This window comes from Pholcus phalangioides, unplaced genomic scaffold, assembly GCF_987345545.1.
Source record: "Pholcus phalangioides strain wild (caught in Gottingen) unplaced genomic scaffold, Ppha-v1.0 ptg000042l_1, whole genome shotgun sequence".
Classification (NCBI taxonomy): Eukaryota; Metazoa; Arthropoda; class Arachnida; order Araneae; family Pholcidae; genus Pholcus; species Pholcus phalangioides.
The window spans coordinates 33,609,568-33,629,858 of record NW_028301628.1 but is presented as its reverse complement, the minus strand read 5'-3'; the positions used below and the strand labels follow the sequence as shown (position 1 = coordinate 33,629,858).

Below are 20,291 nucleotides of genomic sequence, written 5' to 3'. Positions count from 1 at the left end.
ATGAACCATAAAGCATTGACAGATATCGAGAAAAATGAAATAGCATTTAAATGTGTACTTACAAAATCTATCTTTGAAGCGTTCCCATGAAGCCTTGATCTCTTGGCTGCTCCTTTCACAAGTGTATAGAGGTCTTCGAGTTGAAATAATGGGGCATTCGTTAGGTCCGTGCTGAAATCAAACATTTGTCCCGGTACATTGCACGGGTTCTCCCACTTGGGTTTGCCCGTGGTGCCACGTAAGGTGGTGCCTTCCCACGACGTCACTGCCATCGATGCCGCCGAGGTAAATAGCAATAATAAGCAGAGAGTCCTTAGAAACCACTCTTCGCAGCTCCCCCAGAAACTGTGGTGATTGTGACAGCTGCTACTGCTGCTGATGTGCCAACTGCACAAGTACTTGAACACAGGGCTAGCCCCAAAGAGTAGGGGGAGGCGATGATCTACAAAAAAGAATTTGCAAAAATTTCAATGAAAGATTCAATCAATATCAAAGTAAATAATAAATTTCAGATCAATTTCATAATATTGACACAAATATGAAAGAAGCCATAATATTCAAAAGCGTGACTGGATTCATTGCCAAGAAATTAAATAATTCGCCATAAACAAAATTTGGGAATTAAAACTTATCACCCAAGGTGGTGTCCAATAAATACAGGGCGTCCAGTAAATTCGTATATAGTTTAAAAATTCATGAAAATTGAAGGAATCTCTATATTTCAGATTTCTCAACTTTTCTGAACCCAAGAACCAGTAAAATATCTGAAACAATTTTACGGATAATTTTGGTTGTTAAGTTACTTTCCTGTAATTTTGGCTGTTTCGAATATTTTTATACATTTGTCCCGTTTTTTTAACGATGCTTATTCGAATTTGCAATTTTACTGAAGCCGTGAATACACGGCATTTTCATAATACAGTACGTAAACTATATTTTGATAACTATAGCAAAAATTATAGATATTTATCTTGCATATATATCAGGTTCAACGTTTTTTCCACAATTTTTCAGCAATTTTTAATAAAAATTGGTTGTACCTACTTCCTGACCGACTTTTCGATGACAATTGGTTATTTTACCCTGTTCAAGATCCCGGTTTACCGTAGTTTTTTCGATGAAATATGGTCATATGATCATTTCATTATTTTTTCGTGAAATAAATCGTTTTTATTTGAACCCATATGGATATCACTAATATCAATTACAACAGTAGAATAATTTTTCATACAGTGGGGAATTAAATTATCGAAACCACATATACCATCGTCGCGGATCATAGGTTGAGAAACGCTGGTATATTTGAATGTGGTTTGCGAAAAATTTCTCCCGAAGAGCGATTTTTCTTTTAAAGAAAAATTATTCATTTCACATTTTCGTCGATAAAGGGGCAAGAGAAGCCTGTCCGGCAGAAATGACTAGAATTGAACGTTTATTCAATCCCTTTTGTGTCCGAAACTTTCGTAAAGCTTCAGCCATCGATTCGTGGCTGAGGTAAAACTACTTCGCCAATTCTGCTTTCTATCCACCAATGATAACCTTATATAAGCGCCAGCAAGCATGAAAATTCAAAAATGAGATATTAACCATACACACTGCAATTTATAGGACTCTGATTTTCATATTTTCAGTGATCCGCTTCCATGCGGCACCCTCTATCTACGAAAATTCGAACTAAACCTATCTGTAGAATTAAAAAAAGTTATACTTAAGAATAACTTTTCCGCAAACTCCATTCAAATACAATAATTCTTTCAAGTCTTTCACAAAATTCAAACTATTTACGAATTTACTGTTCGTTTTGTGTATGAATTAAATGAATATTGAACGTAAAAATGAATGAGAACATTTTAAAAATTCACTTCGTGAAGTTAAATACGTGAAAATGGTTATAAAACCTTTTCATTTAAGAAATTTAATAAAATAAAAAAATAGATTTTTTTAAATTGTTTTAATTGACTATCATTAAAACTCGTTTTCCAAACAAAATTTTCAAAAATGATCATCGAAAATCATCATTTAAGAAACTGAGTGCATGAAATTTGTCATTAAAACTCATCATTTAAGAAATCATAAATTTAAAAATATTTATAAAAAGCATCAAATAAATTAAATATATAAGAAATTGGTTATTAACATTCACAGTTAAAAAATTAAAAACAAAAATATTGGTCATTAAACTCATTTGAGAAATAATTTTTTTTTTAAATTGGTCGTTAAAACTCATCATTAAGGAAATTAAATATCTAAACAAATTGAGATTCTGTATTAAAAATTGGTAACTGTATGTAACCTTGGCTTCAAATATAAAAGTAAGTATTTGAATTATAAATTATTAATAATTTACATTATGCAAATAAAATGCTGTATCTATGACAGGGGATGCGCTGAACCTACTTAAGAAATTTTAATTGGAAAATTTTAATTCAGAAGTGTCTAAAAACATTATTTTAAAACAGCATTTCAACGTCGTTTTTCTCTCTCTCTCAAATATTTTGAATTTTTAAAAACATCGGTAGTGTGAGGGCATGAAAGCCCTATGCCCTCTTTACGTACGGCTCTGATCTGTGAGAGTATCACTTTTTTTTTTATTTAATATACAAGACAGACAGACCAATGGTGTGGCCAATATCATGATCAAAGTTCTCTCATCGCAAACCTCACACAAAGAAGCTCTTTTTGCATCGTTGTTACCACAAATACTAGACTAATTACAGGGTAACTCCGACTACATCAATCAATCAGGCTTCGAAAATAAAAGAAAAAAAATAGCACATATAAATGTCTAACAGCAGTCGGGGTCAGAATTCTAATTTGTTTGGCGACTCTTGGGGGAAGAAAGTGTAAATAAACTTTCGCCAATCCTCCAGTTCCTCGATCTCAATTGAAAAATAGATCAATAAGAAAAATAATTCGTTTCCGATTCGAGAAATGTACATAAAATACGGTATTAAATTGAAATTTTCATTTGCGTATTTGTTGTTTTTTTTTTCGAGAGACGATAATTATGTAGTTATGCGTGAAAACAAGTTTCTCCCCTCTGGTACTCAACAAGAGAATCTATTTCATTAATTTTCAAATGATGAATTTTTTTTTTCCATTCTCTGTCTCGTTTCTATTATTTTCAAGGCCATATGAACATTTTTCAAGGTCCCCTTCATTAAGAATAAACTCAAAGTTGAATCGAAAGTTCTGGCTTCAAAATTAATATGCCACGGCCAATGTCTGACTTAATTCTTGTATTAGCCAAACTTCCAAATATGCGAGATACTAGCCTAACTTCAAACTTTAGCCAGTCATTTCCAGATCTAAGAATGCTTCAAATGTTTAAGTCTGGACAAATCCCATGCACCAGGTTTCTATGGCGACTAAAAAATTAATATTTGTGCCTGATTTTTTTTTATGTACGGCAACTGAAGTCTGGGGGACAGCTCAAAATTTTCGAAAATTGTGTGACCTTTTCCTGCATCTAATGTGGTTCTCAAGTCTAAGAATACCTTATATTGAGCCGATTTTGTCGAGGGGGAATGAGTGGCACCTATGAAATTTTGCTGACGCCTAAATTTTTTTCGATTCCAAAAGCCGTGGCGATGACGTATAAAATATTTCGCAAAATTTCTATAACCACTGCCGAGATACAACTGTGAAAATTTAGAACTATTTAGAATCAATAAACTATGAGTTGATTTGACAGGTCTGAACTCAAAATGGGAAAGTATCTCCAGTATAACCCATCCTCTTCATTAAGAATGAACTCAATCAACGTTGAATCGAACTATATTATGCCACGGCCAATGTCTGATTCAATTCTTGTACTAGTCCAAATATGCGAGATACTAGTCTACTTCGAACTTAAATAGGTCATTTCCTGGACTAGGAATTTCTTGAACTTGGTCATAAGACGTGTATGTTATTTTGTCAGAACTTCGATAGCCACGGGTGAGATAGATATAACTGAAAATTTAAACCTATTTGAAATAGATAAACTATGATTAAGCGATATAAATGACGAAGGAAAAAATGTCAAAGGCAAATAAAGTTACCAACTATCGCAAAAATTTCTGGGAAATCGCCAATCGCGGAAAATGATGGGTATTGAAAGTCAAAATGTAATTCCCAAAAACGTACACATTATATCCTTGACAATAATATTTAAGATGGATGTATTGATTACAATAAATTATGAGTTTCATAATTATATAAATTATAAGTGATGAAAATAATCTTGATTCTCGATTTTCCAAAAATTCAACTACGCCTTATTGAAAACAAACGAAAAGTCTGAACATTAATAAAAAGTTGGGACGACTAACATGTAAATTTCCCGTAATATAATACGGGTCATATGGTCACTCTATATAAAATTTTCTGTCCCGCGAGTGGCAGAAATACCGCATATATGGCCCGCGGACTGAAAAGGCTGTGCTCCCCTGCCGTATAGGGTTAAAAGCACTGTTTCAATCGCTGTCAAGCTACTCACTGAAGGGGGAGAAATATTTTAGAAGCTCAGCGTTCCCATTACAAAAAAAAAAAAAACCTCCATAACCTAACCCTTACCTTTTTAATGCCGACGTCCGATAACGTCAAAGACAATCAATATCAATTGATAACTGACCATCAAAATTCACGTCGAAAACTACAAAGGATAACAACTGTAATACTGTAATAGATAATATTTATTAAAAAAAACATTCACTCCGATTTCTTACTTATGATTCCCACAATGACTTTCCTCAAATCAGTTTTTCGTCTCTAAGAATTATCTAGTTTTTCTTTTATAAATTGGACATACTCGCAATAAACCGAAAATTTTGAATAGCTTGCACATAAATGGACTATATTATTGATTAATAAGAGAATATCGTAACGGGTTTTTTTTCCATTGAATTTAAAAAATCGGACAAAAATGAAAATATCTTTTTTCACATTTCCGGGAAAGATCTTTCAAAAGAAAATATATGAAATAAAATGATAGGTGGTTCAGTGAACGTTGGTCGGAACCAAAGGTCATCACATCGAATAGAATTGGATTGGCAACTGTCATCGTGAATCTCTCCGTGGCCCCTCCTTCCATTCAGTTACATCATATATTTGAGTCATCTACTTTGAATTGAGTCATCAAGTTTCACATGTAAGAAAACATTATAACGCTATAATTCTAATGTTCAATGTTACACCGGTTTACAGTCGTGTTTCCGAACTTTTTTGACATCGCGAACTACCCCCCCCCCCACCCAGTAGTGAGGGTCAATGCTCCGCGGATGCCGCCGTCGCCCCCCCTCCCCCATAGTGTCAGAAGGTCAATTTCAATCACCCCCACATAAAATCCGCAATGTATTGTTGTTTTTCATTTTCATTTCATAAAAAATTTAATAAATTGCAATTTCACTGCACAAAATGTGTCATTCATGCAACGGTAGGAAATGAAAATGATCCCACGATCCCCTTACAATGTACTCACTGAATCCCGGGAAACGTTGAAGAACACTATTTTACAGCGTGAACAAATAAAATTTACAATTTACCTATTGCTCAAATATTTGCATATTTATAGGTTCGGTTATATGTATGGTTATATATATGGGCTGTATATGGAACAGTGTAAACAATTCACAGAAGTGAATGAAGATAGAAATTAAAGTTGATTTTAATTCTAATTGATAAAATATATTTTTTTACCATAAATTTTATTCGTGTAGCATTGAAATGAATACTTTTTTCATTGGAAAAGACGTAGCACTGCTGCGTATAATATCCAAAATGGATGATACCACCTCCCGTGGTTCATTGTAATGGATCAGGTGGGTAGTAGAAGCTAACGGTGTAACGCAAGGTCTTATGAATTTCTTAAGAGGGGAGTTGATAATTTTTACAGATAAAAATTTAAAAAACTACATAGTTATTTTGAAACAATGTGTACGCCAACTTTATTTTGCATTAGTTGTGTAAAGATAATCAGTATAGTAGAAAACTGAATACAGCTTGTAAAAAGAATTATATATTAATGGATTATAATGAATGAATACTATGAAAATGATTGCAATAAAATTGACAAATTGATTTATTTTGTACAACAAATCACATTCACCCTGAATTCCATTTAAAAAATTATGTTCCAGAATGAAATTGTTGGTCTTTTTCATGGATATTTAAAACACTTATTTAATTAAAGCAAATTTATGAAGTTTCCGAGTACCCAGTACACACAAAATTTATCCTGTTAAGTTTTCCGAAAAACAATCGCAATATAAAACTGTTATTTAGTTTCGAAACCGACATCCATTTCCCACGCTTTCCATCAATGCATTTATGAGGGGGAAAAAAAGCTCTAACTCATATTGAATACAGGATTACTGTACCGATTTGGGGGAATGTCAAACATTAAAATTCGTATTTCGTAACTAATTTAAGACCATAATTTATTTTCTACCAAACTCAAGATGACAACGATGTATTCAATAAGTAAAACCATTGAACAACGAGTATCCAATATAATTTTGCTGAAGCGTAAAAATTTCCTTTTCTTTAGACATTCAACTGATCCAAAATTTGAAGACTTTCCTTCAAAATTTTAGATAATACAGTAATATTAATAAAAATTCCACTATATCTTCAATATCAAAACCAAACTGACCAACCATCTTCCACTTATTGTGAAAAAAAAAAAAAAAAGACTTATTTATACAATGACTGAATTATATTTTTCTTCCCGGAATTAGGTCTCATAAACGTAGGCATAGCATCAAAAAATATATTGAATTCATATTTTTACGTACAATTACCGTTTTCTTGTAATATGCAAACAAATATCTGATAGAGAATGTGTGTCAAATTCTGGCATTCTAATAAGTTCATATTTGAATACTTCCTGCATAGTAATGTTAATAATTAATCAGTTTCTCTGTGATAGGTCTTTTAAACAATTAACGTACGATCCACGTCATAATGAGCGTCGTAAGCATCCAAAATCATGGTTTTCAAAAACGTAAGGGGTAATGGTGACGGGTAGTACTTATAACGATGAAGTATATTAGTATAAATATAATAATTTGCCATATATGTTGCAAAAATATATGTAATATTTAAATTCAGAGAAAAAAAAGGAATTCTTCATAGTAGAATAAATATCTACTTAATAGAGAATAAATATGCCATGTACCATCGTTATATAACATTCATAAATATTTACTCTAATTATCTATAACCCTCAATGATTCCGTATATATTTGAATAGGCATGACAAATGCATGGTCAAAAAACGCATTATACCGATTCCTTTTCAATATTTTAGAAAGAAAAATCTTTTAGCATCATTTCAGTACGAAACACAGCTATATAAGTTGCAATACTTTTTCATTTAGAAAGAATTGATTCCTTGTCGGTGTCATTTTTTGAGAACTGCTGAAATTTTACGAATTCGGAGATCTTTAAAATAGCACAAATTTGAAGGAATTGGAAATAATATTCAAGGTAAAAACTATTCAACTTTGCTAGGCAAGATTTTGTCCGTTCACAGATAACATTAAAATGAAGGCGAATTGCATATTTTACCCTTAGCTATTTTATCTGATGAATATATTCACTATAATTAATTAAATTGCTATTGATGTATTGTTTTAATTACAAATGTTAACAGCACAAATTTACAACTGCGTTTATGAATTCACCACGATTTTATGGAATGTATCATAAAGTAAATATTGTTTAGTAACTTTTAATATTTTCTACTTGAATATTTAAAAGTACTTTGAAATTTCCTTATTTAAATTTTATTAAATTTTCTCCACCGCACCAGATAAAAAAAAACCGAATTAACTCCTACGGATTACACCTATGAAATTACGGTAAATATCAAAACGAATATTATAGCTAATTTAATACTATAATATTTTAAATGATTATGTACCAGTCGGGGGGAAAAAAAAAGACAAAATAAAAGGAACATTACCTCGTGGCACCGGCAGCACTACCAGGATTATGTAGGTTAGCAATCCGGAGACGGTAGAGGAGCCACAACCAGCGGCCGAAGAGCCGCTATTGCGCATGGATGAACTTCAAAGTTGAGTTGAGTAGTTTTTGGCCTTACTCTTCTTTGTACTTTTGAGCAGAGAACAATGCGGCGATAAATTCAAGTCCACACAAGGGAAAAATGCCGTTTTCTTTTCACCAAAACTTACTCACTCCCCCGCCAGTCGGGGGGGGGGGGGAAACAAGATGACAACAGCACGCGCGCACGACGACCAACCCACACCAGCAGGATGATATTGCTGATCGCAGTGATGGTGAAAAAAAAAAAGCTCTTCTTGCACTCTTTTTACCTCACCCAAAACAAACTACTGTAAGTTGCAAGAAAACAAACAGTGAGACACATACGACGACGACCAGCAGCAGCAGCCTGCCAGCCAGCCAGCAAGGCAAGCACCAGCTAGTAGCTGGTCGGTCGGGGTAAAGTCCGTCCGTCCGTCCGTCCTCTCGTATGCCACGGGACCACAAGCTGTCTGAGCAAGAAAACTGCTTTTTTAGATCCGAACCAAACAGCCTTTTTGCGCCGCTCGCTGCGACCGGTCCCCCACTCACAGGTAAAAATGAACAACAAAGATAACCATACTAAAACATCCTTTTTTTTCTTTTTTTTTAAAGAAAATAAATAATAAAAGTACCACGCTGGGGAAAAAAAAAAGGGAAAACGTTCTTTTTGTTACGAGGGGGGGAAAAAAATAATAGTTATTTGAAGAATAGGTACCAGAAGAAAAAAAAAAACAAAAAGAAACACAAAATCAAAACAAGTCTGGGGATGATGCTCTGAAACCTGCTTTCTTGTCTAAGTTGACGGCTATGAATGAAACAACTAGTGAGTGAGGCGAGAGTAGCCGCACGCGCCAGTTAAATACTCATTGAATGGCTGGCCAATGGGAGGAGCAAATGAGATTGTGTGTGGAGTGGACTAGAATGAATTTTTACTACGAGAAAGAAAACGCACGTGGGTTTCGGAGCTGCGGGGTTGTTGTAGGTTTTTTTTGGTTTTTTTTCTTATGTGGTGGCTTCCGGAGAAATACGGATATTATTACAGTTTGGATGTGAAAATGTCGCCAACGCAATATCTGAAGTTATCCTAAATTATCCGAATAAATCGATTTTTTTTAAAAGAAGAAACAGTTATCTATGGTTCACTTCCATAAAAAAAAGATTAAAATTTATCATTTAAGAAATGGAATTTCTTAAAATTCATAATTTTAAGAAAACGGGTGTAAATTGGTGCTGTTAGCATGTTCTTAATATAAACAATACAACAAAACTGCAATTTAATTAAAGTGGAAAGTGATTAGAGTGGATTTTTCAATTATCTAAAATGGTTAATTGAACCTAAAATTTATAGTAAGTAAGTACTAGTTTGTCTAGTAAAATTCATCTTACATGCCATATTTTGTACTGAAATTACAATTGAAAGATGCGGCTTTCTAAAATACTAAAAAAAAATTGAGAAAAGGAATTGGTTTAATGGGTTTTCCTTGTGTATATTCGAATATACGTTGAATCATAGAGGATTTAGCTGAATTCCGGGAGGATTCAGATTTTCTTTTTTAGAAATGTCTTTAACCATTACCAAATGAATTAAAAACATTTTGACCAATGAAGGTCGAAACGACCTCAGCAGATTTAGATACCTTTAGGATACTAATATATTACAATAATAACATAATAGTACTATTTATATAGTCAACACTTATTAGAACAATCTATTCTGGACATTGATGTTTTAGTATTATCAATTATGATTGAAATCAAAACGAATAATATGCATACTAAAATGACAAAAAAAATATTAAAAAGCTCTATTTTGTACTAAAACTCTTCTTATTTACATAACATTCAAACTAACTCGTTTTCCTGAATCTAAATCAATACACAAAAATCACATACGAAATTTGATTTTGACAAACGAACTTTTAAACCTCTACTACTTTTTTGGTAATTATTTTTGACTAAAATCGACGGAAATACGTATTTGAAAATTTCAAAAGATTCCCAAAATTATAAATACATATATATATTAAATTATTAAAAATACCACCTATTTAATGGTTTCAAATGCAAGTATATTAATAAGTCACGCTTTAGGGACAAATTTTCATATCTAATGCAATAAGCCGAATGTCAGTTGATCAGTTGATAATTCTCTTGAAATTCAAAAGAAATATGAGCGAAAGTGTAAAAGTATTTGAGAAAAACTTTGAAAGGAATTGTGTTCAGGTCTTAAGGACAAGGTAAAAAGTACGTGCATACTTTAATATTGTTAGTACGTTTATAGGACATGTTTTAGTAAGGCCTACTTTTTCAAATATACTATAGTATTTTTAGCTGATTCGCACAAGGAATCGCCCAGAATATTATAAAGCCGTAGGCACAGTATTTAAATAACGATCACTATACATGAATAGTTTTTTTTTTCCCCCAATTTTAAAATATTAATGTTATTTAGCTAGGCACTGAGGTTTTCACGAAACTTCTAAAAAGATCCCAAACATTTTTGAGACCCCCCCTGGAGCCCAAAAATTTTTTTCTTGTACGTGAGTATTAATAATATTCAAAATAATTCAAAAATAATTTGGGGCCACTTTGTCTTATTATCAAGACCTCACTGAAGCAAATTATAATAAACAAGAATTTTGCATTACCAATTTTTCATAATAATTTGATCAAAAAATTTCGAAAAGTCGCAGTATAAATACCATTTTTTATAAAAAAATTGTTACTTATTTTTTTCATTAAGTTATTACAGAAAAAAAAATTAAATTATAAATTTTTTTTTTTTTTGTCGATATCAAAACTATTTTGGCGACAGAACTAAAATCGCCAACTTCAGATAACTATTCGATCCCTAGCGCTCCGGAACGGCTAACGTAAAAAAGAAGAGCAACAAGTGTCCACGTGACGTCACGGGAGAAAAAATTCTACGTCACGGAAAACGGAGAGGCGGGGCCCCGAGTCCTGCAACACGATTGGTTGATGGAATTGGCGGCAAAGACAAGTGCCTATCGACATTGGCTGCGCGGAAAACATGAGTTCATAGTTATGCTTACATTTCTTCTTGTTCTAAGAAACATCACTCGAAAATTGCTCGTCACCAATTAGTGGTTTCAATAACAGGGACGGGAAAAACATACTGGTTTTTGGAATTTTCCAAAAGAAAAATAAAATAACATACCTTGTAAGACTTAATGCCTTCTTTGCGGCTGTCTGATATTTTAAAAAAATATTAATAGCATGATTAATGTGGAAAACCGAATGAAACTTTGTAAAATTTGTAACCAGGAACTGTTGCATTACATTCAAAAAAATAAATAAGCTGAAACTTTAAATATTTTATTTTACGAACCCTCTGCGTTTCACCCCATAAAAACGTATAGATTTTTCTTTTAGTGAATACGGATGTAAAGGGTGTTATCACATTTTTGATGAAAAACACAGCAAGGCAATTTAATCAGTTAAAGTAAAGCTTTTATTTAGATAAAATGGCTCATTATAAGGACGATTAAAATCAAGGCTAATTGCATATGTTATTTATTAACAGATAATCTAGTTCAGCAATGTTGAACAATTTTTTCCCTTAATTTTATTTTCAACCTCCTCAATTTTGTACGATTTTATAAATCTCTGAATACATAAGATTTCCCCATTAGCTCTCAAAAATTTACACCAAGAATACTCTTTCTAGATTTTTTTTTAAAAGTTGTAATTTTTGCATAGCCGTATTTTGCACTGAAATGACAATGAAGGTGTAGGACTACTTTGTAAAATACAGGAGAGAAAAATTGGTGTAATGGTTTTTTTGTCATGTATTTGCCATGAAAACTGTGGGACCGTAGGGTAATTTATAAAAATCTTAGATCATGTTTATGTATTTAAATTATTTATCCAGCTGTTAAAATTAGTTCTATTTTTTTCGGCATGAAGCACAAAATGGAATACGCATATAGTCACAGATGCATTTATATATATATTTTCTAAAGCGTATCGCTAACATTACGATATTATATTTACCCATGATAATTTTTTTCATTTTGACTAATAATTTTTTTAAATAAATAATCAATTTACTTTTTTTTTCTTTAACCAAAAAAATTTACCAACATTTTTACTGTTTGAGAAACACAGCCCTACTCTTTTAGTTTATCAATAGAGTAGTAATGATCAGAATTTTTGCTGCTATGGCTTCATTTAGCTATCAAAATCTGCGCGCCCTCCCTTTTTACCAGATCGTATGTTGATTTTAAAGCATTTTTGACATCCTTTTATTCAATAACTATAAGATTTTCGTAGGTTCACTCGCGTTACACTGGAAGCTTTAGAATCTTTAAAACCACCGCTATCGATTAATTTTTTCCCCCATCTAATATTTTAATTTAAAATACAGTAGTAGGCTCCATAAAACGAATTTTTGTAGGAACTCCTATATTTCCCTTAATCAAACATTAAACATTACCTTTTCAATTATTTCAGATCGAGTCAAGACGCTTCTCAGGTAGTGTCTTAGATTTTTCACGAGCTTCTTTAAAGTAAATTTGTGGGGGGAATTCACGCATGACTCACGGATTGGAGTCCTTTCTACCCACCTCCATTGGGCGTGTGAAAAATTTATATATATAAATATATATAAACTACTCTTACCGTCTTCGTTCCAGAGGGTCCGCATATGAGGACCCTCAGGTTTAAAGGTGCGTATATATTATCGAGCGGATGATGCAATGAAAGCATTCGCAATTTGTTGTTCAGTAATTTGAACGGTGTTGTGAACGATTCTTGAACTTTTTTCACTGGACCCACCTGGAATCGGTTTTTTTCAATGAACACAAAGGAAGTTTGCGTATCCACGAAAGGATTTGAACCGCTGCAGGGGGTCTTCCTTTGCTAGATCGGCGCACTAGTGTATAACAGTATTAAATGGTTTTTAATTGTTCTATTTTCCAGTTGTACACATACGTGTACCTAATTCTAATGATCTTAACAAAGATATCGACCCAAAGTTCTTTTGAAAAATGAAAATTTTTAAGAGGCATTTTTGACATAAGTACAATAAAACGTAAATGAATCGGGGGGGGGGGGGAATTATAGCCAGTTTTGTATCAGGGTCGAAAAGATTAGCACCCTTTCCTCCAAAAAATTTGGATACGCGGAAAATAAGGAATTTGTAAGACTTTGTAAGACTATTCCATAGCAGTTTGCCAATAAAAAATGAAGTTTAAATTAATTTATACATCAAAAACAAAATATTTACCATAAAAGTTCCCATGTGAATGTAAACATGAGGTCATTTGGCAAATCGAAAACGGTTTATGCATAGAAAAAAATGTATCTGAACAAATCTCACAAATATCCGAAAATTTCAAATTGCTTTTTTATTACTGTGTGTGTGTATTTATATACTATTCCGTAAATTTTTTTCAAAACGAAAATCGATATAGAAATTTTTATTTTAAACAAAAAGTGTAATAATCATTTCTGATTTCCCTAGAATGTTCGGATGCAATGAAGCGACTTTTATACGAAAAGTCTATTATTATTCCATAATACTGTAATAATATTCTCAAGCTAAAAAGATTTTCAAACAAAATGTTTCCTTGGATACTACTTGTGTGTTTCAGAGTTCCATTATCGGCACTTGAAAATGCCTTAAGATACCGATCAGCGGGTGGTCACTCTTCTTTTGGCCGGATGTTCTTTTAACCTCGATCCTCTCTTTTTATAATAATACCCGGACCCGCTCTTCTCACAAGATAAAAAGGTGAAAAATTTCTGTCCAGTGACGCTCACTCTAGATAAGAATGCGAGAAAACATTTCTTCTTCTCTTTTTTTTTTTTTTTTCTTCGGCAGGAATGCAAAACATGTAAAAGCATGCCATGCCACCAAGAATTCAAAGAGCGTCCTCGAGCACCAAAAAAACCGTCCCTTTCACGATTCTGCAAGAACAATCGAAGAAAAGTGGAATCCCGTTCCTTTTGCTACCGTTGATAACATCTTTTTAAGGAAATGACTGGTTGTGACCGAAAGCTTTGAAGAGTTTGAGTTTGGATGATTCATTTGACAGTTGAAGACGATTTAGACTTAACGAGGCTATAGGGATACGAGAGGCATTTCCGACAGGTTGCACGAGAATACTTCGGCGCTCATTGAAAAGCACTCAGTACCAAATTTCTTGCACGAGAGAAAAGGATCGAGCATAGAATACGTATGATATAATTTAATATCAACTCAGTCGAAAAAAAATTTGAAAAACAAATCCGTAGGAGGCGTTCCAGAATAAAGTAGAAATTAGTGGAAATATGGAGAGCAGGGAATGGCTAAACTATGGCATAGACCAGAAGGCCCTTTATCGCATGGCCCATGGACCTATGTGGCCCTCGGGGCTTCTAGCAGTGACCCCGTTGATTGAAACGCTTACATAGTTACAAAATTTATAGAACTATAGACTAAAATATATAAACTTCAATGAAGAAATTTATTCCAGAATTGATGAAAGTAGTAATTTCAGAATTACTTCAAGAAAGAATTTCAAAACAATTTTGAAAATATATAATAAGGAACGAATTTTGAGAGAAAATTTATGAATGATGAGATGTATCGATATAATTTATGAGATATAGAATTTATGAGAATTATTTCAGAATTAATGAGAATTATTTCAGAATTAATGAGAAATAATTGTTCCCATCAATCATGAAATTATGTACTTCGAAATTCATGAAAATTTGTAATGGATGAAAAATATTTTCATAGTAATAAATAAAAAATATTTCAGAATAAATGAAAATTCACAATCAATGAAAATAATTTTTCAGAATTAATTAAAATTGAAATTTTATGAAAAAATCAAAATTAATGAATATATTTAATGAAAAATTCTCAAAATTGATAAAAATTCATATTTAATGAAAACCTCACATTTCGGTACTTTTAAATGCATATTTTTCCCCATTTTTGCCTATAAAGTATTTTTCCATTTTCAGTGTCATACTTTGGCATTATTAGATGAATTTGTTTTTATTTTCGTACATACTTATTTCATGGCATATCTCGGAATTTCTAAATACAAATTTATCTTGATTTTTAGTGTATATTACAGCGTTTTTTTGCCGTATTTGCCCCTTTTGAGAGCATATAATGCAGACTCTAGTAATAACAAACCACGAAATCCATTTAATTGGTAATAATTAACAATATTCTTGCTTATTTCGCCTCTTCCTATTCATGTAATATGGCCGCAGCTCTACCGATTTGACAAGAGTCGGAACAAAAGCTTTTTTTTTTAATAATTACTTCGGGATTGTAATGCGTTTATCAGTCTCCCGTCGATTTGTAATTGTTCTCACATCACATTACTTTTTTTGTTTGATCCATTACCACTCAAAGACATGAAAACAAAGCCGCTAGCTACTAAATGGACAGTAGAGTTATTGTGACGTCACGGAGGCCCCAGTAGACGTTTTGCTTTCTTTTTGTTTGTCTCGCTCTACTCATCAGAAGAAAAGGCTTAAATCATTTCCAGAAAGCATAATGGAAGTTCTGTTAACAAGTACATAAGACGATTGGATCCATGATACGATTCCTCTGTCTATACAAATGGACGTGCTCCTTTGCACGTGGCCACTTTTTTCTTACCATCAGGGGCAAAAAAACGCGCCACAATATATAATTCTACCATAATACAATAGAACTCGTAAAGTGGAGGAAAAAAACTCGTTAAAATGTAATTTAATACATTTTTGTGTACGGACATGTACGTGTTGACTTCTCTTGGAAAATGAACTACTGCCTCTCGGTATAATTAATTTTGTTTTCTTTGGAAATATACGGCTATGATGATGAGCTTTTTTGAAATCATTAGAAAATTATTTGTATTTTTTCATAGAAGTATTGCGTCGCACGGGTTTGTTGGTTTTTTTTGACGAAATGCAAAAAAACACGGGAAAAAACGGTAATTAACCGTGGGAAAACGACTCGATTCCTAGAGATATAGGGCAAGAAAGACTCGCCGGAAGGACTGGGGAAAAAAGCAAAAAAATAATTAGAATGTAATAATAATGATAATAAGCGGGTCCACTCAATGTCTTGCTAATGTTTATCTACGGTACTTGTGTGGACTGAAATCTCAATGTCGATGAACTTGTGATTCAAAAGGTCATGTCTAATCACTTTTCTGGACTTAGACAATATTATTGCCGCTTACAAATTTTATTTTTCTTCAAAGTCGTACTGCCGTACTTCACGGCTATTGCCTCGATCATTTTATGCAAACGAGCTAAGCAGCTGCGTATTAACGGGGGGGGGGGGGGGTTAACGGACTATAGAGCAAGGCGGTAAATTTGAGGAATGAGTGACCAAGAAAATTAGTGGGTTCCAAAATTTGTAAAACCTGCCATAAATCCACCTCTGCCCAGCGAAGGGCTAGGTCAGTGAATGGTCAAACGAGTTCCTAGAAAATCTGCAAGTATATGAGTGAGCATTGACCTATAACGTGTGCAAGCATATTATGAATAACTATAAGAGTGACCTAGAGTGAGTGCAAGCAAGCGAATGGTAAAAAAAGTGACCTAGAAAGCGAGGAACCAGGTCAACGAAAGACCAAAAGAGTGGCGGACAGTGTCGGCATGCATTTGTGAACAAATGCGTGTGCAAGCATGTGAATGAACGAAAGAGTGCAAGCATGTGAATGAGCGGAAGAGTGCAAGCATGTGAACGACCAAAAGTGAACGTAGAAAACGAGGGGCCAGGTGAATGAGTGACCAAAAGACAAAAAAAGTACAAAAAAAAAACAGATAATTAACCTTGGGAAAACGACTCAATTCCTACAGATATAGGGCAAGAAAGACTCGCCGTAAGGAGTCTGAGGGAAAAGGCATAGAAATAATTAGAATGCAATAATAATGATAATAAGCGGGTCCACTCAATTTCTTGCTAAAGTTTATCTACGGTACTTGTGTGGATTGAAATCTCAATGTTGATGAACTAGTGATTCAAAAGCTAAAAGGTTATTTCATGTCTAATCACTTTTCGGACATTGGACTATTTTTGCCACTTAAATTTTTTTCAAGTCGTACGTATTTTGTGATTATCGTCTAGAATATCAAAATGCACCTTGATCTTCATCGATCATTTTATGCAAACAAGCTGGGACTAACTTCGACATGAGCAAGTGGGAATTTCACGGAGTAATTTACATTATTTGGGTACTAGCTTATCGAGTGGGCTGTTATGTCTCGCCTCGTATCCTTGTCTCAGCAGATTAGTTTTTACTTAAGATATCCGACTGCCTTCTTACACTTTTATAACCCTTTCACAAAAAAATATAAATAAATGTATATTTTCTTCCAAAATGTAAAACGTAATTTTAAGGGTATGTAAACGTAGTTGGATACCTTAGTTTTATTTTATGTTCACACTACATATATTCATCATTTGTAACAACTCCTTTAAGTCGAAAAGTTCAGGTAGAACACCTTTAATCCTAGTTAATTAAACTTAAATCATTGTTACACAGTAAATAAGCTATTGGGTAGTCTATTATACGAATGTTTAGTTATCTAAGGTTAAACTCGACAGCACAGTAAATGCTCTCTTCCTTTCCAAAAGATGGGTTTATAAACTTGATTTTTTGCAACATATTTCTTTGGTAGTACTTTAAATATTTTATTTATCATACTTTTTATGCTAATAATGTTTCAACTGACGTTAAAAAAATATTATCCAACATAAAATTTATTTCGAATATGTTATTTTATCGTCATTCATTTTTTTAAGATGTTTAATTCAACAATTGTAAAAAATTTCTCCGGGACTAAACGGAAATCTTTCGTTCTAATTAATTAATATGTATTAATTGATCTAATACACAGATGGCACTACATCGAAACAAAATTAAACTGATTAACAAAACTGAGAGAAATTATTAACTATCTGAGAGAAATTATTTTTCCGATACAGTACAACACATTTTCAAAAGTTTTCAAATATGGTTATAATTTCCAAATCCTCCGAATTTACACTTTTGACAAAATTTTTTTGTAAAAAATTATGTGCCATCGAATATCTAGTAATAGATTTCTCAATTTCATATTTTCATACCCAATCGCTTACGTGATCACCATTCGAATCCCCTCCCCACCGCCTCGTCAGAAAAAGTCAACAAATGCGAAACTCCCCCTCCCTTCATGGGTGTCCCCAATTGACTTTACTAATTGGTCGACCCTTAAGACCAAAATTTTTGTTGGGCGCGGTAGCCCGGTCAATAAGATGCTCGCCTAAATTACCAAAGGATGTTTAGAGGTGTCGCGAGTTCGATACCCGGTTCGTCCTTGTCAGAAAACGTTCCTGACACAGGGGTACAACAAAAAACGGCGACTTGACGGCAGCAAAAAATTGCTACCGCAGGGAGTCCCCCATCGAGGGGATAGCGCACCAACCTCTCGATAAGTATAAAAAACAAGCCTGCCGTGCGGAATCGGTAATAAATTGTAGGTCCCAGTCTAATTAGCCCTCGTGTGCAGAAAAATGACCGTGGTGCGACAAAAATGATCAAAATTTTTGTTGAAAGAAGAGGAAGAGACTCGTTTTTCATGATCTTTTTCCTGAACAGTTCTCAGAAAAGCATTGAACCACCAGAAAAAATGTGAACATCTGAAACAAAAATTAATGGAAATTCATAATTGAATTTCGAAATTAATAAAAGGAATAGGCTACTGTACGTAATTCCAGAAGAAATGAAAAAAATCCAGAATTAATGAAAATCACTTCAAAAATTAATGAAAATCACTTCAAAAATTAATGAAAATCACTTCAAAAATTAATGAAAATCACTTCAAAAATTAATGAAAATCACTTCAAAAATTAATGAAAATTTTTTCCAGAACTAATGAAAATCATTTCCAAAATTAATCAAAAAAATGACTGACAAGGAGAGAGGCGGAGAAGAAATAAGTTTTTAAGAAAGATAGGGTATAAAAGACCCATGTTCATTACCCATTTAGCTAAAATGTTATTGAATGCGGATTCATCAATTTTGGAATTTCCGCAATAAATTCCCACGATATCGTTCCCATACCTAAAAAATCTTGCCGAGTCTTTTATTATAGTCCCATAATATCATCACAAAGAAACATATCCACCCCTAGAAGACCTTGCTTATCATCATCTCGTAAGATGGATTAGTCTTGTGGTGACTTCCCGCATCCGGCTGGCCGATCTAAAAACTGACCAGAAAGTACAGGAAGGGCACAAAAAAAACACAGAAAAAGGTACTAAAAAAAGAAGCGGGATCTCTAATCACTTTATCTCAGGTGCCCTTGTTAGTATTTACCCAACCAACTGTGGCAAAACCAAAATAAATAAGCCGTCCATCAAATATAACGTCCTCTCCATTAACCAAATCTTTCCATAAAGAAATAGCTTTGAAATTTCCCGCCGCGGTACAACCGGAAACCGCAAACCGGTAGCAACTTTTTAGCATGATGGGTATTATATTATGTTCCGGTAGAGAAATGCTTTCCGAATACCTTGAGAAATGGCCGCAAGAAAAAAAATATATATAATAATAAAATAAGGTGCGCCTTCGGAATTTCCTCAAGAAAAAGTCCATCATTTTCAAAATCATTCTCTTTTGTCTTCAAGTAGAATAGATATTTGCTTTTTTCGCCGTTTTCTTTGCTTTTCGGGTGTCTTTTCTTCTAACCTCATAAGCCCTTGAAAATAACTATAGAACTTGTTAAAATATTTGGCGAATTATGATCAGCTTGGCGATTGAAATTCACACACTTCCGATAGCCTTGGATCGTGGGAACCGATCTAATAACGGGAACAATCAAAATTTATCGATCATATACGAAGTGTGTTGATCTTATATAGAGTTTACTGTCAATTGATGAACCTCCTCTTGCCGTATTTCCATCGAGATAGATCATGACTGGACTTCGACATTTTGCGGTTCGATATCTATATGCAGTGAAATCTGTCTGAAATCTCTCTACAACGATATATTTCAAATCGTATTTGAAATTGCCTATAGCCTCTAATGTTTAACTCCTCTCGACACAGCGATATCATTTACTACAATAAATCCCTCTATAACGATGTTTTTAAAAGACGATTTCAAGAAACTGTTACAATATTTTTAATATTTCGCTCAATATCACCTCAATATATTTTTTAATTCCTCCCCAGTTTTTGTTTCTTCGAGGGTGTGTAATAACAACATTGGTATTTATTTATTTTTGCTATATTTTCGCTATGTATTTCACCC

General features: G+C 33.3%; 1 protein-coding gene across 3 annotated transcripts in view; it reads right to left on the bottom strand.

Annotated features, from left to right (window-relative positions):
* LOC149064927 (uncharacterized) overlaps positions 1-20,291 on the bottom strand; it is a 107,563-nt gene that overhangs the window by 17,783 nt on the left and 69,489 nt on the right. For 2 of the 3 annotated variants that reach the window (XM_089255208.1, XM_089255209.1), the window contains exon 2: positions 63-442. In XM_089255208.1, the coding sequence (XP_089111334.1) occupies positions 63-442 (380 nt within the window). Of the gene's footprint in view, positions 1-62; positions 443-7,948; positions 8,827-20,291 lie in introns of those variants that run through there. The other variant, XM_089255207.1, reaches the window with a different exon arrangement.